The sequence below is a fragment of the Saimiri boliviensis genome, chromosome 7 (genome assembly GCF_048565385.1).
Source record: "Saimiri boliviensis isolate mSaiBol1 chromosome 7, mSaiBol1.pri, whole genome shotgun sequence".
Lineage (NCBI taxonomy): Eukaryota > Metazoa > Chordata > Mammalia > Primates > Cebidae > Saimiri > Saimiri boliviensis.
Genome location: NC_133455.1, coordinates 70,931,619 through 70,955,790, shown reverse-complemented (window position 1 = coordinate 70,955,790; position 24,172 = coordinate 70,931,619). Strand labels below are relative to the sequence as shown.

The window sequence follows — 24,172 nt, the reverse complement described above, 5'->3', positions numbered from 1 at the left end:
AGCTCTGACTTTTGATCGTGCGGAGATCAGGACTCCTGTCTTGGGCCAGATATACCCTTGGCCAAGAAAGCAGGGAAGGAGGCACTGGATCAGGGAGCAAGGGACCCCTAGGTATGACCCCACTTCCTAATCTCAACCCTTGGTAATCCCATTCTACTTGCTCAGCCATATAGGAATTAATACCAAAGAGATCCCAGTTATTCTATACACCAGGGGGTCATGAGAAAATACCACTCTCCGCTATAGCCCTTCAGAGTAGAAGAAAGGGATGCATATTGTAGTCCCTTGGCCTTACTTTTCCATTGATTTCTCTTTCCCAATTGAGCCTAGAAATTAAACTCATATAGCCACAAAAATAAGTCTTTATTGAAAAAGGTACATTATTTAATATAAATATAATAAATAATACTCCCCAAACTGCCCCCAGGAGGATAAATAATGCCCGAATTTCCCTTCCCATCTAATAAATACTCAGCCCTATCATAGGTCAGCATCACAAAGTCAGTCAGTATTGCTAATTTTCAACATACGCAGGTCCCATTAAAATTAATGGACTAATTAACCGGTTGGCTCACAGGTGCCTGGGGTAGTAGATTTATCTTGGCCTTACTGGGCCATGGAGATCTGAGTGCCATCCTTGAGCTGTTGGCTTTAGGGACTCAGGGTTGCCGCTCCATGGGCAAAAACCCGGGCAGCTACAGCCACAAAGGCCTGGAGGCTGCGAAGGATTTTGAATCGGAGAAGGAGGCGCTGCCATGGCTGGCTGGGACTGGGGCTTGGAATCTGCTGAGTCTCCGAGTGGTGACCCTCAGGCTGAAAGGACATAGGACACAGTCAGAGAAGACTCTAGACCCTTAATCCCCAACCCTCTGTCTCTGACACCTGCAAGCCCCCATCCTCCAGGCCCCTAGTTCATACCTGCAGGAGTTGGCTGAGGCCAAGTAGGGAGGCATGAAGCTGGCCCACGGGGCTATCAGGGAGCAGAGAAGGCTCCCCTGTGAAAATATCCGATCCTAGCAGCTTCTCATAAAAAATCAGACCCTGGTGGATCCTTTGCAAGCAGAACTAAGGAGAAAAGAAAGCAATGAAAGAGGACACCCTCTTCCTACTCCATTCACTGAAGACTCACCCAGTTTCTTATGATTTTCAGACACAACTTCTAAGTTACCATGGTACCAAACCATGTTTTCAGGCCCCTCTTCTTCATGGCCCAGTCATATCCCAGTGGTACCTGACTGTTGTCCCTGAGTCCTTGGGGGTCACAGCCATCTCCACACTGGATATGGGGAGCATGGTTTGTAGTCTCTTCATCTCCCTCTTCTCTTAGATGCTGGAATGGAGAAAGGGGTGGAAAGAATGAAGAAGTAAGATAAGTATTTTTGAAGCCAACCTAGACCCTCAGGCCCATGGCTCTCAGGAACCTTACTCTCTTGTCCTCCCTTACTCCCTGATGGCCCTCAACCCTCCAGCTTCCACCCAAGGCCACAGTCTTCTACCACAGCCTTGGAGAGCTTGGAGAGATTCCTGTTTGGCTCCACAGGCTGCCACTCACCATGTGTCCCACTAGTGGATGTGCACTCCAGGCCAGCATGCAGAGCTTCTGTGAGAGCTGCTGGCATTGAGCCCAGGCAGGGCTGCTGCCCCCAGGCACAGCCCTGCCCTGAGCCATCCAGGGCAGTAGCAACAGCAGCATTACAGCTCTGCTCCCCAGCATCTTTTTGCCTCCTTCTCAAATCTGGCCGGCTCTGTGCCTTGCACAAGTCCTTGTGGAATCTCTGCCTACTTCCACTTGCTTTGAGCCTGACTCTCTCTGTTCAGGGCGTCTCTGGTAAGGTTCCCTCTGTTGTCTACGGAGTCTGTGAGCTGCTTCCTGTTGTTTTTCCCCCTTTGTCTCTGAGTCTTTTAATGTCCTTGCATTGAGGCCCGCCCTTTATGCCAGCAGGTGACTCACAGCAGGTGGGATTCCCCCTCTGTGGGGAGCCCAGGTATGCAGCCTCAGTTCCAGGAGAAATGAGTCGTGTGGTTGCTGTGGCTAGAGGCCTGGGATGGGACACATGTGTAATGCTCTCCAGGAATCGAAATGGCTATTGAAGGGGCGGGGACGGCACAGCGGGGATGGGGCTGGGGCGAGAGGGGGAAGAATAGTAACACATATTTAAATTAATCTGGTGTAAGTTCCTTCCTGCTTGATCTTTCCCTCATCTTTTTGCCTCTCAAAGCTATACCCCTAACACACCCCAAACCTAATTTCATCACCTCTTCCTGCTTGAGGGAAAACCAAAACAGAGAAGCATTCATTCATCTCCCAATAGGATGGTGAGCTGTTTGCAATGAAGTTTGATTCCTACCTGATGCCCTCCCATTAAGAATAAACGGCCGGGCGCGGTGGCTCAAGCCTGTAATCCCAGCACTTTGGGAGGCCGAGGCAGGTGGATCACAAGGTCAAGGGATCGAGACCATCCTGGTCAACATGGTGAAACCCCGTCTCTACTAAAAATACAAAAAATTAGCTGGGCATGGTGGCGCGTGCCTGTAATCCCAGCTACTCAGGAGGCTGAGGCAGGAGAATTGCCTGAACCCAGGAGGCGGAGGTTGCGGTGAGCCGAGATTGCGCCATTGCACTCCAGCCTGGGTAACAAGAGCGAAAACTCCTTCTCAAAAAAAAAAAAAAAAAGAATAAACGGCCTTCTTCTCAGTTGGAAATAGCATGATTTCCACCGGATGGTCCTGTTTCACAGGACAGAATGGACAGGAAGGAACTTGGAGAACTGGGAAGCAGGCCTCACAGTAGAGGTTAGAAAGGCACTTGTGGGAAGAGGGTTACTAAGAACCACCTGATTCTTCAAACCTAGTGGCCGGAGATTTCATAGGCTCTCTAAGAGTTGGGTGATGTTTTTTTTTCAGGATACTAGTGTAAATAAGGGCTGGAAGACCAACTTAGACATTCCAGCACCTAGTCCCATGGCCTCATTCTGATGTCATCCAAATTGTTCTGGGACCCTCCACTGGGGTTGGGGCAGTCCCAGCTTTGGACCCCATGGCTAGGAAGCCCAGGAGTTCTGGGTAGTTGAAGGTGTACAGTTTCAGTGACTCTGGCTGGTCCTTCAGCTTGTTGCATCCATGGGTAAAATCCACTGACACCGATTTCATCACCTTCCATGATGCAACATCTAGTGAAACAGCTTAGAGTGTGAGGTTGGGCGTGGGAGTATAAGGTGGTCCAAAGCCGGGACTGCCCCAACCCCAGTGGAGGGTCCCAGAACAATTTCAAAGACGTCAGAATGAGGCCATTGGTGACCACACAGCTAGCTCCCAAAGCCTGCCCCAAGAGGCTGACCCTTTTCTTCCTAGAAACTTGTCCTGAATGGAGGTCTCCCTTCCCTTAGAACTATTCAAAACTGCCCAATGACACTTCTCGTTCAAGTATTATGATTCTGTAGGGTATGAGCTGGGAGAAGAAAAAAATATTATAATTCTGAATTAAATCGACCCTTTAGGCCGGGTGTGGTGGCTCACGCCTGTAATCCCAGCACTTTGGGAGGCCAAGGCGGGTGGATCACGAGATCAAGAGATAGAGACCATCCTGGTCAACATGGTGAAACCCTGTCTCTACTAAAAACACACAAAATTAGCTGGGCATGGTGGCACGTGCCTGTAATCCAGTTACTCAGGAGGCTGAGGCAGGAGAATTGCCTGAACCCAGGAGGCGGAGGTTGCGGTGAGCCGAGATGGCGCCATTGCACTCCAGCCTGGGTAACAAGAGCGAAACTCCGTCTCAAAAAAAAAAAAAAAAAAAATCTACCCTTTAGATCAAACATTTAAAGTATCAGAGAATTATCTGAGTTTGCGTGAGAAATGTTTTGCCTTCCTCTCTAATGCGGGCCTTTCCAGTGCAGTGGTGTGATCTCCGCTCACTGCAACCTCCGCCTCCCGGGTTCAAATGATTCTCCTGCCTCAGCCTCCCAAGTAGCTGGGATTATAAGCACGCGCCACCACGCCCAGCTAATTTTTGTGGACACAAATGGAATAAATGGAAGGGGGCAGGATAGGGAGTTTACCTTACTTGTGTACAATGTCTCCTATGCTCTTCCCATCTCTGGTCCCCATTCTGGGAGCTCTAAAAGATAACAGATGAAAGAAAGATCAAAAGGAGGAGGAAGTAGAGCCTGGGGGATGGGATGAGAGGGACAAGGGTGAGTTGGAGGCACGGGGCTCGTCCTCTCTGTTTCACTTCCTGGTGCTGCGGGAGTTGGGTAGGAAGCAGGGTTGGTGGGGAGATTGTGGGACTGTTGCGTGGCAGGAACTACTTCCAGGGCTACATCTGACCTGGAGCTATAAGGAGCCCTTGACGTCAGCTGGCCTAGACCGTTATGCAAATCACATTCACAAGACACTCCTAGGCTTTCCAGTTGTATGCCTAGACTCTAAATCCAGTTGAAGTTCCCCCAGGTGGTTAATAATGATGGCTAATATATATCCAACTCTCGCTTAATGCCAAGTACTTTGTCTAAGTACTTGTACTAAACTATTTAATTTTCACAACAACCCTTTAAGGTAGATACTATCATTACCCCATATTACAGATGAGGAGACTGAGGTGCAGAGATAAGCAATTTGCCGAAGATCACAGAGCTTCTAAGTTGCTAGAATTCTTTTCTGTCTTTTCCTTTTTTTTTTTTCTTTATTGATGGGGTCCATGTTAACCAGGATGTTCTTGATCTCCTGACCTGGTGATCCTGCCTCGGCCTCCCAAAGTGCTGGGATTACAGGTGTGAGCCACCATGCCAGGCCTTTTTTTGTGTGTGTGAGGTAAAAAAAAAAAAAAAAAAGAACTGGGTAACAGCTCCCGTTACCCAGGCTGGAGTACAGCAGTGCGATCTCAGTTCATCCCAACCTTCCCCTCCTGGGTTCAAGCTTTCCTCCTGCCTCAATCTCCCCAGTAGCTGGGATTACAGGCATGCACCACCACGCCTGGCTAATTTTGTATTTTTAGTAGAGACAGAGTTTCTCCACGTTAGTCAGGCTGGTCTTGAACTTCCAACCACAGGTAATCAGCCTGCCTTGGCCTCCCAAAGTCCTGGGATTACAGGCGTGAGCCACGGTGGCTGGCTTTAGTGGCTAGAATTCTAATGCAATCTATCATCAGATCCTGCATTCTTTTTTGTTCTTGGTGTTTGCGGGATTTTGTTGAGACATGGTCTCACTCTGTCACCGAGGCTGGAATGCAGTGGCATCATTTTGGTTCACCACAACCTCCACCACTAAGTGATCTCTCCATTTTCAGCCTTCTCAGTAGCTGAGACTACAGGCACAAGCCACTATCAGGGCCTGGATCCTGAATTTTTTTTTTTTTTTGAGACACAGTCTCACTCTGTCGCCCAGGCTGGAGTGCAGTGACATGATCTCAGCTCACTGCAACCTCCCACTCTGGGGTTCAAGCGATTCTCCTGCCTCAGCCTCCCAAGTAGCTGGGACTACAGGTGCACACCACCATGCTCAGCTAATTTTTGTACTTTGTTTGTTTGTTTGTTAGTTTGAAACGGAGTTTCGCTCTTGTTACCCAGGCTGGAGTGCAATGGCGAAATCTCGGCTCACCGCAACCTCCGCCTCCTGGGTTCAGGCAATTCTCCTGCCTCAGCCTCCTGAGTAGCTGGGATTACAGGCACGCGCCACCATGCCCAGCTAATTTTTGTATTTTTAGTAGAGACGGGGTTTCACTATGTTGACCAGGATGGTCTCAATTCTTGACCTCATGATCCACCCGCCTCAGCCTCCCAAAGTGCTGGGATTACAGGCTTGAGCCACCGCGCCCGGCCCCTGATCCTGAATTCTTAATCATTACATTACATTGGATACTGTAGGCAAGGTATGGTGGCTCATGCCTGTAATCCCAGCACTTTGGGGGCTGATTTGATGTCATCCAAATTGTTGTTCTGGGACCCTCCACTGGTGTCGGGGCAGTCCCAGCTTTGGACCCCATGGCTAGGAAGTCCAGAAGTTCTGGGTAGTTGAAGGTGTACAGTGTCAATGACTCTGGCTGATCCTTCAGCCTGTTGCGGGAGGATTGCTTGAGCTTAAGAGTTTGAAACCAGCTTGGGCAACGTGGTGAAACTCCATCTCTACAGAAAAATACAAAAAATTAGCCAGGTTTGGTGGCCCATGCCTGTAATTCTAGCTACTTGGAAGACCGAAGTAGAAGGATCACTTGAGCCCAGGAGGTTGAGGTTATAGTGAGTGAGAGGGCCAATGCACTCAAGCATGGGCAACAGACCCTGCCTCAAAAAACAAACAAAAGGCCAGGTGCGGTGGCTCACGCACCTGTAATCCTAGCGCTTTAGGAGCCCAACGCAGGCCAATCACCTGAGGTCAGGAGTTTGAGACCAGCCTGACCAACATGGTGAAACCCCTTCTCTACTAAAAATACAAAAATCAGCTGGGTGTGGTGGTGCATGCCTGTAATTCCAGCTACTCAGGAGGCTGAGGCAGGAGAATCCCTTGAACCCGGGAGGCAGATGTTGCAATGAGCAGAGATCACACCACTGCACTCAGCCTGGGCAACAGAACGAGACTCTGTCTCAAAAAAAAAAAAAGAAAGAAAGAAAGAAAGAAAAGAAGAGAGAGGAAGAGAGAGAGAGAAGACACAAAAGCATCCATGACATAGATTATTTATCCCAGACTATTATCATGAGTCTGTTAAGTCTTTCTCAATTTGACACCTCAATATGGAGATTTCTTAAAGTGTAGGAACTGTCTAGGTCTCTCAGCACCCACCTTTTTTAGGAGATTTTACATCTAATGACCTGAGAAGTCAAATCAAATCCGTTTGAGAGGCCATCTGTGTTTTCCTTTTGGTCTCTAGGCTCTAGGATCTCTGACTGGGGATCCCACCCCTCTGAGTACTGGAAATGTAAATTCCTGGGTCCTTTAATGAAGGTCTATTCACCAGCCTTATTGAGAGAGAAATGTTATAGAATTGAATCCTCTGTGAAGATTTTCTACCATCAGAGTCCTTTTATGTGGCCTTTAGAAACAGTGATAACAGCTGAGCTAAATTGCTCTGAGACGTCTCACAACCTGGACCGATTTCAAAGCAATCAGATTTCACAGGATCCACGAATCTTTCAGAATAACAAAAGTCTCAATTTGCCATGTTCATTCCCCTCTGAGGGATAATGTCCAGCCCGCCTCACGAGCTAGGAGAATTTGATAACCAGGGGCATCCTTTACCCAGGAATGTTACCGGGGTCGCTTGGGAGAGAACAACCACGAATGGGTGTTTCAGATGGATGTCTGTAAAGATGCAGTCACTTGAACTGTGTCAGGAGTCGGGCTCCCTCTTCCTTTTTTTCTCTCCCATATCTAGAAATGATAGGAAATGCCAGCGAGTTTCGGGGACAACAGGGTCAGAGGTGGCGGAGTGGCTCACATGCTCATTGCAGGGAGAGGGGGTGGACAAAGCCCCGCTGGGAATACGCAGCATTGACTCCCAGTGCTTTTCCTTGGGTGTCCCTTATTTTAGAGTTCCTAGAGTTATAAAAAGCATAAAGTTCCGTTTCCAAGCCTAGATGTAATTTTGTTCAAGAAGAATTACTTCTTGACGCCACCCAGCCAGTTCGGCGTCCGGCTGCGTTTGTCCCCACCGGCGCCCCGTAACCTCTTTTTCCGGCGCCTGCGTCACACGCTCTCTTCGGGAGTCGCCGTACCTGGCTTCTTCCGATTGGCTTAGATGCGCCCAGAGCCCTTCTGATTGGATTAGGTGTGCCCCGAGCCCTTCTTGATTGGAAGGCGCGCCTGGGAATCCGGTCCTTGGCGCTGTAGTGGTTAGGTTGAGCCCTAGGCGTGGGGGAGAACTGGGGAAACTGGAATTTCCCGCGGAGCTGACAGCGCTTGCGCTCCCCCTACTCGTTCTAACTCCACGCGCTCCAAAATATCCGCCATGGAGAAATCTTGGTAATGACCCATCCCCCGTAAGCATCCCAGGAACACATCTGACCCTTGCCCCTATCCCCCTCCTCCCCACCCTCGTGGGAGAATTCTGGATAACCAATTTCTCTTGTTCCCCCAGAGAATTCTGGGTAACTAGCCGTTTCCATCACCTTCCCCTGCCCCCGCCCCAATTGTGGGTAACTGGCCATTATTGTTTCCTCTAGAGAATCCTGGGTAGCTATTGGAGAGGATTCTGGGAAAGTGACTTCTCCCCACCCTCACCGTCCAACCCATCCTCCCCACCCCCAATTCTGGGGAAAAAGCACCTTAGGTCCCTCTACCTAACTGCAACCACCGCAATTCCCGCTCCCTTCACCTGATGATTCAGGGCTGAGCCAGGCAAGTGAGCAGTCCGAAGTGAGAAGAAAGGGAAGTCAAGGATTAGGTTAGATAATGGGGTGGTGGAGAGTACAGAGGGCCTAGCAGAGGAGAGATAGGGACAACAGTTCTATCACCTCCAACTCACTGCCTGTCCCTCCCCCGCCTGCTTCATCTTTTGGCTGGCAGCCTCATCCCTCATGCCTGCCTCATCTCCCTCCTGCCCCGTAACCTAGAAGACACTAAGTACCAGTACCTGGGCCTACCCTTGACTCAGCTACCTCTTTCCCCTTACAGGCCAGGATGTCCATTCTAGGCCCACCAGTGCTGTCTTGCTGAAGGTTGGGTCAGGCATCTAAAGGGACTGTGGTAAGGGAGGGTGTGACAGCTGTGGTTGTAATCAGCTGCCATCGTCATCATGAACTTTGAGGGTCTGGACCCTGGACTGGCAGAGTATGCCCCAGCCATGCATTCTGCCCTGGACCCTGTCCTGGATGCCCACCTGAACCCAAGTCTGCTACAGAATGTGGAGCTGGACCCAGAGGGAGTGGCCTTGGAGGCTCTTCCCGTCCAGGAATCAGTGCACATAATGGAAGGTGTCTACTCTGAATTGCACAGCGTGGTGGCTGAAGTGGGTGTGCCTGTCTCCGTCTCCCACTTTGACTTGCACGAGGAGATGCTGTGGGTGGGGAGCCACGGGGTAAGAACTGTACCCCTTTGTGAGGGTTGAAAGATGTTGAAGGTCTTTATCTGGTCTTAACCCAAGGACAGCCGCTTTGCAGATAGCCAGTGATGAGACAGCTGGGTCTGGTTGGAAAGATAAAGGGAGAGTCCAAGATCTAGAAATAAATGATATATTCTTTCTCAGAAGGCATCCCACTTTTTTTTTTTTTTTTTTGAGACAGGTTCTTGCTCTGTGGCCTAGGGTGGAGTGCATTGGCACAATGTGATCATGGCTCACTGCAGCCTCAACCTCCTGGGCTCATACAATCCTCCCACTTACTCCTTTTTTTTTTTTTTTTTTTTTGAGACAAGTCTTGCACTGTCACCCAGGCTGGAGTACAATAGTGTGATCTCTGCTTACCACAACGTCCACCTCCTGGGTTCAAGCGATTCTCCTGCCTCAGCCTCCAGAGTAGCTGGGATTACAGGTGTGCGCCACCACACCCCAGCTAATTTTTTGTATTTTCAGTTGAGACGAGGTTTCACCATGTTAGCCAGGTTGGTCTTGAACTCATGACCTTGTGATCCACCCATCTTGGCCTCCCAAAGTGCTGGGATTACAGGCATGAGCCGCTGCACCCAGCCACAATCCTCCCACTTTAGCCTCTCCAGTAGCTGCTACAGGCCTACACAACCAAGCCCAGCTAATTTAAAAAAATTTTTTTAGTCTTACTGTGTTGCCCAGGCTGGTCTCAAACTCCTGAGCTTAAGTAGTCCTCCTGCATAGGGCTGCCAAAGTGCTGGGGTTACAGGTGTGAGCCACGCGCCTGGCTGGCATCCCACTTTTGTCACAGTTGCCCATCCAGTGTTTTGATTTGTCTTGATAATTGTACCCATCACTTAGTCTGTAGCCATCCAAATCCAATCTCTATTTCTATTGCCCCTCTTCTGTTTTCTATTTTTATTTTTATAGAATATTTAATGAATGATTCTGCATATCTTACATTGAATCAGTTTGTTCTCGCTGGCTGATTTTAATCTCTCTCAGAGCAGTTATCAATCTTAATTTTTTAAAATCTGTATCCAAATTGCCAATATGCTATAGTGCCCAAAGACTTTGTAAGAAATACTCTGCTGTCCTTTGTTTACTAGTTTATTTCTCAGGGAATGAATTGTTTTTCCATTAGAAGGGATGAATTTTGTGTGTGTGATTCATTCAGTTTAGTAGGCAGTGTCTACTGCTATGCTAGGCACTGTGAATAAAGCAAAATAAAACATAATCCTTGCCCTCAAGGAGTTTACAGGACATCAAGGTAAAAAACATATACAAAATGGATAATTTCATGGTACTAAGTGCCAGTGTGAAAAGATATCCTGGATGCTGGAGAGGATGGAGGAAAGTCAAAAAGGGCATCCAGAAGGAAGTAACACCTGAACTGAGTCTTGAAAGATGAGTAGAAATCAGGTGAAATAGATGGGAAAAGGCTGTCTTAGCACAGGATAAACAAAGATTCCCAAGATACTACAGAGCTTGGTGAGTACAAAATGCAGGAACTACAAGCAGTTAGGATTTACTGGACTGGAAGCTGAAGAGGTAGATATTTATTCATTCAACCAGTGTTTTTTCTTTTTTTTTTTTTTTTTTGAGACGGAGTTTCGCTCTTGTTACCCAGGCTGGAGTGCAATGGCGCGATCTCGGCTCACCGCAACCTCCGCCTCCTGGGTTCAGGCAATTCTCCTGCCTCAGCCTCCGGAGTAGCTGGGATTACAGGCACGTGCCACCATGCCCAGCTAATTTTTTGTATTTTTAGTAGAGACGGGGTTTCACCATGTTGACCAGGATGGTCTCGATCTCTTGACCTCGTGATCCACCCGCCTCAGCCTCCCAAAGTGCTGGGATTACAGGCGTGAGCCACCGCGCCCGGCGCCAACCAGTGTTTTTTTGAGCCACATACCAGGTATCAGACCTTGTTCTAAGGTCTAGGTTTGGAATAAGCAATAAACAAAAACATTACATCAGGTGTCGACTAGTACTCTTAAGAAAAATACTGGCGGGGAACGGTGGCTCACACCTGTGATCCCAACACTTTGGGAGGCTGAGGCGGGTGGATCACCTGAGGTCAAAAGTTTGAGACCAACCTGGCCAACATGGTGAAATCCTGTCTCTACTGAAAATACAAAAATTAGCCAGGTGTGGTGGTGGGTGCCTGTAATTCCAGATGCTTGGGAGCCTGAGGCAGGAGAATCGCTTGAATCCGGGAGGCGGAGGTTGCAGTGAGCCAAGGTCGTTCCGTGGCACTCCAGCCTGGGTGACAGAGTGAGACCACCATCTCAAAAAAAAAAAAAAATACAGTTGAGTAAGGAGGTTGAGGTAATGAAAGGTGGGAAATGTTGCTATTTGGTTTGGTTTTATAGTATTTTGTTTTAATCTTTTTTCCTAATGACTCTTTTAGAAACAATGTTGCTGTTTTAGATAGTTGGTCAGAAGTTCTTCTTTTTTTTTTTTTTTAAATATGGAACGCTTCACGAATTTGTGTGTCATCCTTGCGCAGGGGCCATGCTAATCTTCTCTGTATCATTCCAATTCTAGTATATGTGCTGCCGAAGCGAGCACAGACGTTCTTATATTTGAATAGAGACTTGGATGCAGCACCAGGAAGGGAAACAAAGAGGCAGAGCCCCTTGCCTCTAACTCATCCTTGGACTATGTCCCTGACCTTCTGTATACTGTTCTAATCAACTGAGCCATTACCTATTCAGCAGGGTCATTGTGAGGATAAAATGAGGTAGGGTTTACAAAAATACTGTGTAACACATTAAACAAACGTAAGACAGTATTATCAGTGTCCTTGTCACTAAGATTGACTGGTTCCTAGCCCTTTGCATCAGTTGCTCCTAGTCACAAAGGCCAAGCAGGAAAGGATCAAGGCTGAGCTGTGTTCAGTCCCTGAGGGGCTGTAGGACGGCCCCTGCCCCTCCACTGTAAGTGTCTCTGTTGTTTTTGTCCCATATAGGGCCATGCCACTTCATTTTTCGGCCCAGCCTTGGAGCGCTACTCATCCTTTCAGGTCAATGGCAGTGATGACATTCGGCAGATCCAGAGCCTGGAGAATGGTATCCTTTTTCTCACCAAGAACAACCTCAAGTATATGGCCCGTGGGGGCCTCATTATATTTGATTACCTGTAAGTAGCTTCTCAGCTCTGGACTGGGAATGAAGATACTTCATAGGGTGGGAAGGCTAAGGGATTGGCAACTTGTAAGGCCTGGGGCCCTGAGCCTTTCCTCTCCCCAACAGGCTGGATGAGAATGAGGATATGCACAGTCTCCTACTGACTGACAGCAGTACTCTACTCGTTGGTGGGCTGCAGAATCACATACTGGAGATTGATCTTAACACTGTCCAGGAGACTCAGAAGGTACAAGCCTGGGACAAGAAAGACCTCTGCAGGGTCTGAGGCTGTTGAGGGGGCAGGGTTATGCTTGGGCTGGTAATGTGTCTGAGATGTGGGTATGACCTTTCTGTTCCTTTGGTCTGTGGGAAAAATCAATCTTCTCACTGGTTTCTCCTGCTTCCCTCTCCAGTATGCAGTAGAGACGCCGGGAGTCACCATTATGAGACAGACAAATCGCTTCTTCTTCTGCGGCCACACGTCTGGCAAGGTGGCCAAGTTCCATTTCTCCTCCCACCGCAGGGCCGTTTCAGTAGATACTTGATTGGGATCTGCTTTCCCTTAACGCTTTTTGTTTATTTATTTATTTATATTTTTTGAGATGGAATTTCACTCTTGTTGCCCGGGCTGGGGTGCAATGGTGAGATCTCGGCTCACCACAACCTCTACGTCCCTGGTTCAAGCTATTCTCCTGCGTCAACCTCCCAAGTAGCTGGGATTACAGGCATGCTCCACAATGCTTGGCTAATTTTGTATATTTAGGAGAGACGGAGTTTCTCTGTGTTGGTCAAGTTGGTCTCAAACTCCTGACCTCAGGTGATTGGCCCACCTCGGCTCCCCAAAGTGCTGGGATTATAGGTGTGAGCCACTGTGCCCGGCCTGCTTTCCCTTAACTCTGGAGTATAGTTGGATTGGAGATGAGGATGAGTGGAGTGAATTCACTTCCTACTCACTGATGTTATACTATGAGATTATTTTGCAGCCTGATGTTTTCTATGATAATAAAGTGCCCTGGAGGCAAAAAGGGTAAATGAGTTCTCTCTGGAGCCCCTTCTGGCTCTGGGGTTCTCTGTTTACCTTTTCTGTGCTCTAAGAGTCCATATCCTCTGAATGCCCTTCCTGTGGCGGGGAGGGGAAGAGTCCATATCCTGAAGTCTTAGTTCCTTTAATAGGGATCCCACTGGGTTATGTAGGTGACAGTTATTTTTTTCTGATAACAGAATTTGTAGGTAACTGAATTTTCTTTTTTTTTTTTTTTTTTTTTTTTTTTAGGTTTCCCTGAGAGACCTTCGTACTTTTAAAGTAGAACATGAGTTTGATGCCTTCTCAGGGAGTCTGTCAGATTTTGATGTGCACGGCAACCTGCTAGCTGCCTGTGGCTTCTCCAGCCGCCTCACTGGCCTGGCCTGTGACCGTTTCCTCAAGGTGTATGATTTGCGCATGATGCGTGCCATCACACCACTTCAAGTACACGTGGATCCTGCCTTCTTGCGCTTCATTCCTACATACACTTCTCGTCTTGCTATCATCTCTCAGTCAGGTATGGAGGGTATGTGGGATTGGGTAGGAGGGATTGGTAAGCAAAGGAGAGCTAGCACCTGAAGTACTCGTCCTGAAACCTTTTTGTTGGGGAAAGAAGTAACCTTTCATCAGGGTCCCAGGGTTTCACTTGGGTTTGGCCAGAGATTAGAGCTTTTATTTTCTTGAATGTGAGGACCATGGAAAAAGGTAAAGTAGGCAAAATAACTGTAGAATTACTGTTTGATGAGTAGCAAACCATCGGTGGTTTATGGAAAGACATCAGGTGGCATTCTGTCTCTAGGCATGGATTTGGGGCCCATCTTGCCCTGAAATCAGGGGAAGAGGATAGGAAGGGCATAAGAGTATGGCTCTCCTTCACTTTCTAGGGCTCAGTGGGTTTCTTCCTCCTTTGCAGGGCAGTGCCAGTTCTGTGAACCCACAGGCCTGGCCAACCCAGCAGATATCTTTCATGTGAATCCTGTGGGGCCTCTGCTAATGACATTTGATGTGTCAGCCAGCAAGCAGGCTCTGGCCTTTGGGGATTCTGAGGGTTGTGTGCACCTCTGGACTGATTCCCCGGAGCCTTCCTTCAACCCCTACTCCCGTGAGACCGAGTTTGCTTTGCCGTGTCTCGTGGACTCACTGCCTCCTCTGGACTGGAGCCAGGACCTGCTGCCTCTTTCCCTCATCCCTGTCCCGCTCACCACTGACACACTTCTCTCTGATTGGCCTGCTGCCAACTCTGCTCCAGCTCCCAGGTTGTACCCCACCTCTGGGCCAAAAGGTGGGAGGAAGGGAGAAAGGGCCAAGATATCAGAATTCTTTGCTAGCCTTGTTACTATTCTACTACTTCCCTGACTTTTGTCTACCTTAAATATTTTCTTTTTTTCTGGATCCTTGGGGATTGGGGAGTGTGGAGCAGTGTACACTGCAACCCTTTAAGCCCTAGAACTATACTGGATTGTAGGCGAGCACCACCTGTGGATGCAGAGATTCTGCGCACCATGAAGAAGGTGGGCTTCATTGGCTATGCACCCAATCCCCGCACCAGGCTACGCAATCAGGTGTGTTCAGAGTGGAGGGTCAGCCCCTACGCCAGCTCACTGAAGTTTATCCTGTCTTTTTACTGTACTAGATAAATGCTTTTTGGAACCTATCAAATTGATGGAACTATACTAGGTTTTAGAGAGGATTCAAAGATAGAGAAGCTAGAGTCCTTGATCTTAGGAAATTTAATATTTGGTTGATGAAGATAAGACATAGCCATATCAGAAGTTATGTTCTGTCGTTAAATACTGAAGGAATGTTATAAGCATTTAGTGCCAGAGCTGTTTGGAGGGAAAATGTTACTCTGGGCTAGAGTGGCCAAGGAAAGTGTAATGAAAGAGCTGGGTATTAAGCTGGAAAGGTGGGATGCAAGTTAAGTAGATAGTAAGAGAGGAGAATATTCAAGATGAGAGAACAGGGTTAGTAAAGGTCTCAAGAGGCATAAATGTAAAACACATGTCTGAGGGGGACTATACGAGTATACCAGTCTGGCTAGAGTAGCTGTTGGTATTGGGATGCAGTAAGAGATTAAAGTTAGAGTGGTGAGGGAGGGTAAAAAAATAAAAATAAAGTTAGAAGTGGCCAGATTGTGAAGCTTTGAACACCATTGTATAATAGAGGAAGTAATGCACAAAAAGCAGCATTCTGCAAAGGTTAATTTGGTAGTGTTGTGCTGGACAGAGTGAATATAGGGAAGCCAGCATGGAAGCCATGACAGTTGTCCAGCTGTGATGAAGCAGGGTGATGGCAGTGGAAATAAAAAGGAAGCAGCGGATGCTGAGAATGCTATGAATATAGAAGGTTCAGGACTTGGTGGCTGTTTCAACGTTCGGATAAATGAGTGTGAAGCCAAAGATGACAAGACATCCAACAAGGTTACCTCTTCTTAAAATTCCTAGATACCTTACCGACTCAAGGAGTCAGACAGTGAATTTGACAGCTTCAGCCAAGTCACTGAGTCTCCAGTAGGACGAGAAGAGGAGCCACATCTCCACATGGTTTCTAAGAAATATCGCAAGGTGTTGAGGGATATCAGGGCCTGTGGGGTGTGGGGAAAGGTACCCTGGGAAGAAAGTCATATGAGAAAGGATTGAAGTACTCAGTCAGGAGGCCTTCAGCTACCACCCTGGACCAAGGAGGGAGGTTCTAGGAAAGGCTATGGCTGCTGGAAAGATTGGGACTCTGAGGATATCCTTGTCTTGCTCAGACTATTTCTGCCTTAGGTGACCATCAAATATTCCAAGCTAGGGCTGGAGGACTTTGACTTCAAACACTACAATAAGACTTTGTTTGCTGGATTAGAGCCCCACATCCCCAATGCCTACTGTAACTGCATGATCCAGGTAAGGGTTGGGTATTCCTACGACTTGAACTCCTACTGCTTTCCTTCTTCCCTATGGCCACTCGACCCTTGCTCTTTCCAGGTCTCCTCAGCCATGCTTGCTTTACCATGGTCTCCTCTACAATTCTTTCTTGCCTCTACACCTTTCAGGTCTCCTCTGAGCTCCACTGATTTGGTGGACTCACTGCTCAGTGGGCCCCTGCTTTGTATTTTCCACCAGCTCACTTAAACTCCATATTTCTCCTCGTCCCCATGCCAGTTTCCTGCATCAGTTCTTCTGCTCTTCCCTCCAGGTGCTCTATTTCCTGGAGCCTGTACGCTGTCTAATTCAGAACCACCTTTGCCAGAAGGAGTTTTGTCTGGCATGTGAGCTGGGCTTCCTCTTTCACATGTTGGACCTCTCTCGTGGTGACCCTTGCCAGGTCAGTACCTGGAGACCTGAGACACTTAAAATGGAAGGGGAAGGAAAGTGGACACAAAAGAGAAAATAACCCTTTCCACCAACACATTTCCAGGGCAATAATTTTCTTCGGGCATTCCGTACTATTCCTGAGGCCTCAGCCCTTGGTCTGATCCTGGCTGACTCAGATGAGGCTTCAGGCAAGGGTAATCTGGCCAGGCTCATTCAGAGGTGGAATCGCTTCATTCTCACTCAACTGCATCAAGATATGCAGGAACTGGAATTACCACAGGCTTATCGAGGTGCTGGTGGCAGGTATGAAATCAGGATAGAAATAGTTAATCCCATCATGACAGGCCCCTCTGATTTAAAGGGTCTCCTAACTTCTTCAATGTGCAAATATCACTCTTAGCAGCTTTTGCTCATCGGGGGACTCTGTTATCGGGCAGCTCTTCAGCTGTGAGATGGAGAACTGCAGCCTCTGCCGCTGTGGCAGTGAGACCGTGCGAGCCTCATCCACCCTGCTTTTCACGCTCTCCTACCCTGATGGTAGTAACAGTGGTATACCCTGCAGCTCAGTTGGGAAGGTTCCCACAAATGTCCTGTAACATCAGGGAGAGGGTGTTTGGGGGCTAACTGTGGGTAGAGGGGAGAACCAGGAGTAAAGCATTCCATTTTCCCTCAGATAAAACTGGGAAGAACTATGACTTTGCTCAGGTGCTGAAGCGAAGCATCTGCTTGGATCAGAATACACAGGCCTGGTGTGACAACTGTGAAAAGTACCAGCCCACGGTAAGTGGACTGTTGGACTGGACTAGAGTCCTGTTCCTGCCATGTGGGGGATTCAGCCTCCATCCCATGTGGGGCTGGCTGTGTCAGCACTGCCAGCCAGGGATCTCTGGGGGAGTGAGGAATCCCAGTTTGAGGACGCAGACCCAAGTTCCTGTCCAGACCCCTTTTCCTGTTCATTCCTGCCATTCTTTCGTTTGTTTCTTCCTCTCAGATTCAGACCCGCAACATCCGCCATCTGCCAGATATTCTTGTCATCAATTGTGAGGTGAACAGCTCAAAAGAGGCTGATTTCTGGAGAATGCAGGCTGAGGTAAGGACTCAGACTAGAAACAGGGCTTCAGGAATACTTTTTCATTTTATCCCCCTTCTGATCTTCACATATGATTATGTTCCTGAAGAACTGGATGTTTTTCTTCTATGTTCAGTTTGCCTTCAAGATGGCAGTAAAGAAACACAGTGGGGAAATCTCCAAGAACAAGGAATTTGCTTTGGCTGATTGGTAGGTGCTGTCTTGGGAGCTGTCAAAGGATGGAACTGTCCAGTGGCTCCTCTTGTCACTGGCTAGATCTCTTTCAGAACAAATTTCCAATTCTTCTAACCTGATAGGAAGGAACTAGGGAGTCCAGAGGGTGTGCTGGTGTGTCCCTCCATTGAGGAGTTGAAGAACGTCTGGCTTCCTTTCTCCATTCGCATGAAGATGACCAAGAACAAAGGGCTGGATGTTTGCAATTGGACTGATGGGGATGAGATGCAGGTTGTTGAAAAATTGGGAAGAGGAAAGGGAATAAGGGAGAGAAGGTGGGGCAGAAGGTAAATGAGGGCAGGGGGAAGGTAAAACTTAGCAGAGGGAAAAGGAAGAGAATAAGGCCTAGTATTTACTGGTTAGGGGATTTTCCATAGTCACTCAGTTCAGTGTTGGGGTCATAGATCAGCTAGGATGGAGACATAACCCACCCTGGTCCCCCATCCCCTATACCCCCAACTCCCTGTCCTCTGTCCCCATTCCCCTCCCTTCCCCATCCTTGAACTTAGCTTAGCAGCCTGGGTACCCCCCTCACAGTGGGGCCCAGCCAGGGCAGAGGAGGAGCATGGTGTCTATGTGTATGACCTGATGGCTACTGTGGTACACATCCTGGACTCACGCACAGGGGGCAGCCTGGTGGCTCACATCAAAGTTGGAGAGACCTACCACCAGCGCAAGGAGGTGAGTGAGGTTGTAAAGGGCAGGAACACTCCTGGGATGGCCATAGTGAGTCCCAGGTCCGTCCTTGAGTCTGAGACAGTGGTACAGCCATCACTTTGTATCATCACAGTCTTTCTTTTTATTTCCGTAGGGCGTTACTCACCAGCAGTGGTATCTGTTCAATGACTTTCTTATTGAACCTATTGACAAGGTTAGTTGCAACATGTTCTGTTTCTTCTTTAATTTCCCCTTTTCCTAGCATCCTTGTCTTTAGGGCCCTATACAATGCCAGGCGGATTCAACAGGGAGGAAGGAAGGAATCCTCAGGAATAAAAAACAGTAGCAGTTAAAAATAGCACCTGGAAAAAAAAGTAGCACCTGAGTCCTGGCCTCTGTCTGAAGAGGGAAAAGGAAAAAGGGTGATATACACTGGCCATAAGTGCTTTTTCTCTTCTATAGCATGAAGCTGTGCAGTTTGACATGAATTGGAAAGTACCTGCAATCCTTTATTATGTCAAACGGAATCTCAATTCCAGATACAACCTGAACAGTAAGTGGTACATAGTAGATCCAAGTGTGTGGGCAGTTTAGATTGGGCTTCAGGATGAGATCTGGGGCATTGCTTGCAAGTACTTGGGATTGGTAACCAGTGTTAATATTTCTGGAGATAAGAAATTCCTGCTTATTAGACCTTAAATTTAGAAGTGGGAAATCCAGCCTGAGCAACAACAAAAAAAAATTTTTTTGAAGAGATGAGGTAATAAGAGATGAGGAGATAAGAAATTCCTGCTTATTAGACCTTAAATTTAGAAGTGGGAAATCCAGCCTGAGCAACATAACAAGACCTCATCTCTTCAAAAAATTTTTTTAATTAACCTAGTGTAGGCCAGGCACAGTTGCTCATGCCTTTTATCCCAGCACTTTGGGAGACTGAGGTGGGTGGATCACTTGAGCTCAAAAGTTTGAGATCAGCCTGGGCAACAGGCTGGTTGCAGTGATCTCAGCTGAGTGAGCCGAGATCACTGCAACCTCCACCTCCCAGGTTCAAGTGATTCTCCTGCCTCAGCCTCCTGAATAGCTGGGACTACAGGCATGTACCACCATGCCTGGCTAATTTTTTGTATTTTTAGTAGGGACGAAGTTTCACCATGTTAGCCAGGATGGTCTTGATCTTCTGACCTCATGATCCGCCTGCCTCGGCCTCCCAAAGTGCTGGGATTACAGGCATGACCCACCATACCTGGCCCTCTGTGGTCTTTTCTGTTTTTTTTGTTTTTTGCTTTTTTCCCCAGCATATTTCTTGATAATTTCCTGGTATGACCTGCTCTGTCTACCTGCCCCATTCATCAGACATGATCTTTTTTTTTTTTTCCCCAAAATGGAGTTTCGCTCTTATTACCCAGGCTGGAGTGCAATGGCGCGATCTCGGCTCACTGCAACCTCCACCTCCTGGGTTCAGGCAATTCTCCTGCCTCAGCCTCCTGAGTAGCTGGGATTACAGGCACGTGCCACCATGCCCAGCTAAATTATTTTGTATTTTTAATAGAGACAGGGTTTCACTATGTTGACCAGGATGGTCTCGATCTCTTGACCTCGTGATCCACCCACCTTGGCCTCCCAGAGTGCTGGGATTACAGGCGTGAGTCACCGCGCCCAGCAGACATGATCTTTATTCTCACATGCTTTGATTATTGAGGGATCACAGTGTAGACCGAGAGTCTATGATCAGCCACCCTGGGCTTCTCTCCCCTAGTCACTTCCCTATTGAAGCCCTGTGTCCTCTGCATTCTTCCTTCCAGTCAAGAACCCTATCGAGGCAAGTGTCTTGCTGGCTGAAGCCTCGCTGGCACGGAAGCAGCGGAAAACACATACTACCTTTATTCCACTGATGCTGAATGAGATGCCACAGATTGGGGACCTGGTGGGTTTGGATGCTGAGTTTGTCACCCTTAATGAGGTAACCAAGACCAAAAGGGTGGGGCACTGGAAGAGAACTCTGAGGATATTAGGAGTTGTAAGCATTTCTCTGATTTTCTTATTAATTCTTCTCATGTAGGAGGAAGCAGAGTTACGCAGTGATGGTACCAAGTCCACCATTAAACCAAGCCAGATGTCAGTAGCCAGGATTACCTGTGTTCGGGGCCAGGGACCCAATGAGGGTATTCCCTTCATTGATGACTACATCTCTACCCAGGAGCAGGTATTAGGATATGGAGATGCAAGTGAGGCATACCTTGGTGCTTATGTACAGTGCTCAAGAACCCAGGGAAGAGTGGTAGGGGAAACCTCCGCCTCACTTCCTGAAAAAGACTTGTCCTTTTCTCTATTCCTAGGTGGTGGATTACTTGACTCAATACTCGGGTATAAAGCCTGGTGATCTTGATGCCAAAATCTCCTCCAAGCACCTAACAACTCTCAAGTCTACCTACTTAAAGCTTCGTTTTCTCATTGACATCGGAGTCAAGTTTGTGGGTCATGGCCTGCAGAAGGACTTCCGGGTCATCAACCTGATGGTTTGGCAGGGCTCTTTTAAGAGTCTTCTTTTGAGGGTGGGCCCCTCAGGGTATACATTGTGCCTTTAGAAAATGGGGAATTATAGATCCCCTACCTTAAGTCTCTTCCTCTTTTATCCTTGCCAGGTGCCCAAGGACCAAGTCCTTGATACTGTCTACCTATTCCATATGCCTCGAAAACGAATGATATCCCTGCGATTCCTTGCTTGGTACTTTCTGGGTGAGTTGCTCTGCCTTGTAGGCCCCTGTGGTGCACATTAAGAACAGAAGCAGCCATTTAAAAGACAAAAAAAGGCCGGGCGCGGTGGCTCAAGCCTGTAATCCCAGCACTTTGGGAGGCCGAGGCGGGTGGATCACGAGGTCGAGAGATCGAGACCATCCTGGTCAACATAGTGAAACCCCGTCTCTACTAAAAATACAAAAAACTAGCTGGGCATGGTGGCGCGTGCCTGTAATCCCAGCTACTCAGGAGGCTGAGGCAGGAGAATTGCCTGAACCCAGGAGGCGGAGGTTGCGGTGAGCCGAGATCGCGCCATTGCACTCCAGCCTGGGTAACAAGAGCGAAACTCCGTCTCAAAAAAAAAAAAAAAAAAAAAGACAAAAAAAAAAAAAAGAAATAATGTCCTTTGCAGCAACATGGATGAAGCTGTCGGCCATCATATTAAGTGAACTAACTCAAACAAAAAATCAAATAACACATATTCTCACTTATAAGTTGGAACTAAACCATGAGTACATACAAACATAAGTATGGAAATAATAGACACTGGGCCTCTAAAAGGGGGGAATGATGGGGGAGGAGGGACAGTTGAAAAATTATTTATTGGGCACAAAGTTTACTATTTGCATATTAGGTATACTAGAAACCCAATCCTCACCAGTACACGATAAACCCATGTTATGAACATGCACATGTACCACAAATCTGAAAAAAAAACCATGGCGGTTGGCTGGGGGGAAGACAAAGCAGGAACAGTGTTAGAGGATAAAGTGGGAGTAAGGGGGACTCTCAGTTAGTGGTGACAATTACTCATGAATTTAATTAACTTCAGTATCCCTTCTGTGCACTGAGGAAGGTGTTTGAGTTTCCCTTAAGGGCAGTCAGGCTTTTTAGTTTTCTGGAGTCAGCTGGGAGTGGGGAGACATGTTCCTCCTTCCCTTTGCTGGGTCCCAAACTATTCCACCTTTACTTACCCCAGACCTGAAGATTCAAGGGGAAACCCATGACAGTATTGAGGATGCGCGCACAGCCCTTCAGCTCTACCGAAAGTATCTGGAGCTAAGCAAAAATGGCACTGAGCCTGAGTCTTTCCACAAGGTCCTCAAGGGTCTTTATGAGAAAGGCCGAAAGATGGACTGGAAGGTGCCAGAGCCTGAGGGCCAAACAAGTCCCAAGAGTAAGACCTGGGATGGGACAAGGGAAACTGAACTGGGTGGATTTTGTATTTTGTTTGCTTGTTTGTTTGAGACAGGGTCTCACTCTGTCGCCAGGCTGAAGTGCAGTAGCATTAAGTACAGCTCACTGCAGCCTAGACCTTTCGGGCTCAAGTGATTGACCCACCTCAGCCTCCTAAATAATTAGGACAACAGGCGCACACCACCACACCCAGCTAATTTTTGTACTTCTTGTAAAGACAGGGTTTTATCATGTTGTCCAGGCTGGTCTTGAACTCCTGGGCTCAAGCAATCCATCCACCCTGGGCTCACAAAGTGTTGGGATCACAGGCATGAGCCTGGCGCCCCCAGTTGGGTGGATTTTGATTGCATATATGGAGAACAGCACTTAACAGTTTACAAAGCACTTTATCCTCCTAACATTCAGTGAAATAGATTTTATAGAAACTTTCCATTAACTATAATGTCCTCTTGCCCAAGTCTAAAATGTTCAGGGAAGGTCCGTGCCCTTTTTTCCCTTGCATTTTTCCTTCATAGGAAGTCTGAGAAAATGCTTTTTCTCCATCAGCTTGAATGATGCTTTTGGTTTTGTCTCTGACAGATGCAGCTGTCTTCTCCTCAGTGTTGGCGCTCTGACCTACCCTTCCCAAAGAACTGCTGCCCTCTCCCTTTACTGTTCTATCGTCCCAGAACTGGGAGATGGCTTCTTAAGTTGGCTATACCTTGTCCACTTCCAGAATTGGACGTGCTCAGGGTCTACAGATGGTGCTATTAATAGAACTGGAATACAGCAGAATTGTCGCAAAGGTTCTAGGAGCCAGATTCATTCCTTCTTCATCCTTTGCAAAACAATGGTACAGAAACAGAGTCTAGAATTGACCCAGATGGAAAGTAATTGGTGTTCTTAATATCCTGAGTGACTAATATCCAGGCAAAGAAGCTCCTGGAACCAAAACTGTCAGTTCCTAGCTGGCTAGGAATTGAAGTCCTGAACAATGACAGAGGATACCACTGTAGTTCCAGACTTAGCACAAGTCATCAACTGCTTCAGGGATGCCTGGAGGGGCCAGCCTGTAGAGTGTTGGTGGCCCAAGCAAATTAGTGTTGCCAATACCATTGCCAAAAGGGCCTTTGGGCCTTTGGATCCTGAACAAAGCTTGGCTGCTGGCTTCATTTTTTCCTGCTGACAGTTGAGAAGCATCTGTCTTCCATCCCACTCTCCTGTCCCAAGTTTTGTTCCATTTTTTAAAAATTTGTTGTAAACTGCATGTTTTATAAAATAAAAACAAAATATTATCTTTTGTCATTTATCTCATTAGAGAACTGCTAGTGTTCTCTGGCTTCAGCCTTCCTCTCCTTTGTATGAAGGTAAAGGATTGGAATCCAAAGTTACGGATGTGGGCAAGGGTATAATTATTCCTTTTGTGGACAATGCTGGGTCTTTGCTAGTAGCTGCCCAGTACCCTAAGGCAGACTGTTTGAAGATGGACAGTACAGGTATTGATCGACTTACGACCTATGCAACTATGGCCATTCGACTTTACGACCACAATCGCCAGCCACTACTGCTACGCGTCTGGCAGCGCAAACGTTGCCCAGCTGGGCCTACGACAGTGCGGACCAGCTTCTGGCAGCACTACCATCTCCGCGTGCACCACTTCAACTGTACATACAGCCTACTCGACTTACGATGAAATCGTGTTACCACCGTTCCGCGGTCCGACCATGGTCATAAGTTGAGCACTGCCTGGTATGGTTACCCCGTTAATTGTGTAAGCCGCCAAACTACAGGTCCCAGGATAGTTTGAGACCTGTAGTTGCTCACAAATATCAGTCTGGT

The 24,172-nt window shown here is 47.7% G+C and overlaps 2 protein-coding genes and 1 non-coding gene across 7 annotated transcripts; 1 reads left to right on the top strand and 2 right to left on the bottom strand.

Moving 5' to 3' along the window:
* Positions 1 to 223: 223 nt before the first annotated feature.
* IL23A (interleukin 23 subunit alpha) lies at positions 224 to 2,175 on the bottom strand. Its single transcript, XM_003939326.3, has 4 exons — positions 1,553 to 2,175; positions 1,232 to 1,330; positions 919 to 1,065; positions 224 to 813 (listed from the first exon to the last, which is right to left on the bottom strand). Exons 1-4 carry the CDS (start codon positions 1,712 to 1,714, stop codon positions 652 to 654), a joined length of 570 nt encoding a protein of 189 aa, XP_003939375.1. The 5' UTR covers positions 1,715 to 2,175; the 3' UTR covers positions 224 to 651.
* Positions 2,176 to 7,799: 5,624 nt separating this feature from the next.
* PAN2 (poly(A) specific ribonuclease subunit PAN2) lies at positions 7,800 to 23,628 on the top strand. Of its 5 annotated transcripts, none has more exons than XM_074402745.1 (26): positions 7,800 to 7,950; positions 8,602 to 9,004; positions 11,982 to 12,151; positions 12,265 to 12,385; positions 12,552 to 12,629; positions 13,412 to 13,679; positions 14,076 to 14,418; positions 14,628 to 14,724; positions 15,607 to 15,726; positions 15,931 to 16,050; positions 16,343 to 16,471; positions 16,565 to 16,764; positions 16,862 to 16,998; positions 17,135 to 17,241; positions 17,453 to 17,551; positions 17,667 to 17,740; positions 17,848 to 17,995; positions 18,302 to 18,445; positions 18,576 to 18,635; positions 18,884 to 18,974; positions 20,224 to 20,345; positions 20,481 to 20,624; positions 20,758 to 20,937; positions 21,064 to 21,157; positions 22,137 to 22,334; positions 22,934 to 23,628. In XM_074402745.1, the coding sequence occupies exons 2-26, from the start codon at positions 8,723 to 8,725 to the stop codon at positions 22,966 to 22,968; spliced, it is 3,561 nt and encodes a 1,186-aa protein (XP_074258846.1). In that variant the 5' UTR covers positions 7,800 to 7,950; positions 8,602 to 8,722; the 3' UTR covers positions 22,969 to 23,628. The 5 variants fall into 5 exon arrangements, with proteins under 5 accessions (XP_074258846.1, XP_074258848.1, XP_074258847.1 ...); XM_010349971.3 differs by having other exon boundaries at positions 7,801 to 7,950; positions 16,865 to 16,998; positions 20,224 to 20,381; XM_003939324.4 differs by having other exon boundaries at positions 7,801 to 7,950; positions 20,224 to 20,381.
* LOC120365112 (U6 spliceosomal RNA) lies at positions 11,475 to 11,581 on the bottom strand. The gene has a single exon (XR_005580131.1). It is a non-coding gene; the product is annotated as a U6 spliceosomal RNA (small nuclear RNA).
* Positions 23,629 to 24,172: the final 544 nt, after the last annotated feature.

Coding starts and splice junctions, on each gene's coding strand:
- IL23A (XM_003939326.3), bottom strand. CDS start 1,714: ATGCTGGGGAGCAGAGCTGTAATGCTGCTGTTGCTACTGCCCTGGATG. Junction 1,331..1,552: donor ATCCACTAGTGGGACACATG/GTGAGTGGCAGC, acceptor TCTCCATTCCAG/CATCTAAGAGAAGAGGGAGA. Junction 1,066..1,231: donor GACTCAGGGACAACAGTCAG/GTACCACTGGGA, acceptor TTTTCTCCTTAG/TTCTGCTTGCAAAGGATCCA.
- PAN2 (XM_003939324.4), top strand. CDS start 8,723: ATGAACTTTGAGGGTCTGGACCCTGGACTGGCAGAGTATGCCCCAGCC. Junction 13,680..14,075: donor TGCTATCATCTCTCAGTCAG/GTATGGAGGGTA, acceptor CCTCCTTTGCAG/GGCAGTGCCAGTTCTGTGAA. Junction 18,636..18,883: donor TTATTGAACCTATTGACAAG/GTTAGTTGCAAC, acceptor TCTCTTCTATAG/CATGAAGCTGTGCAGTTTGA.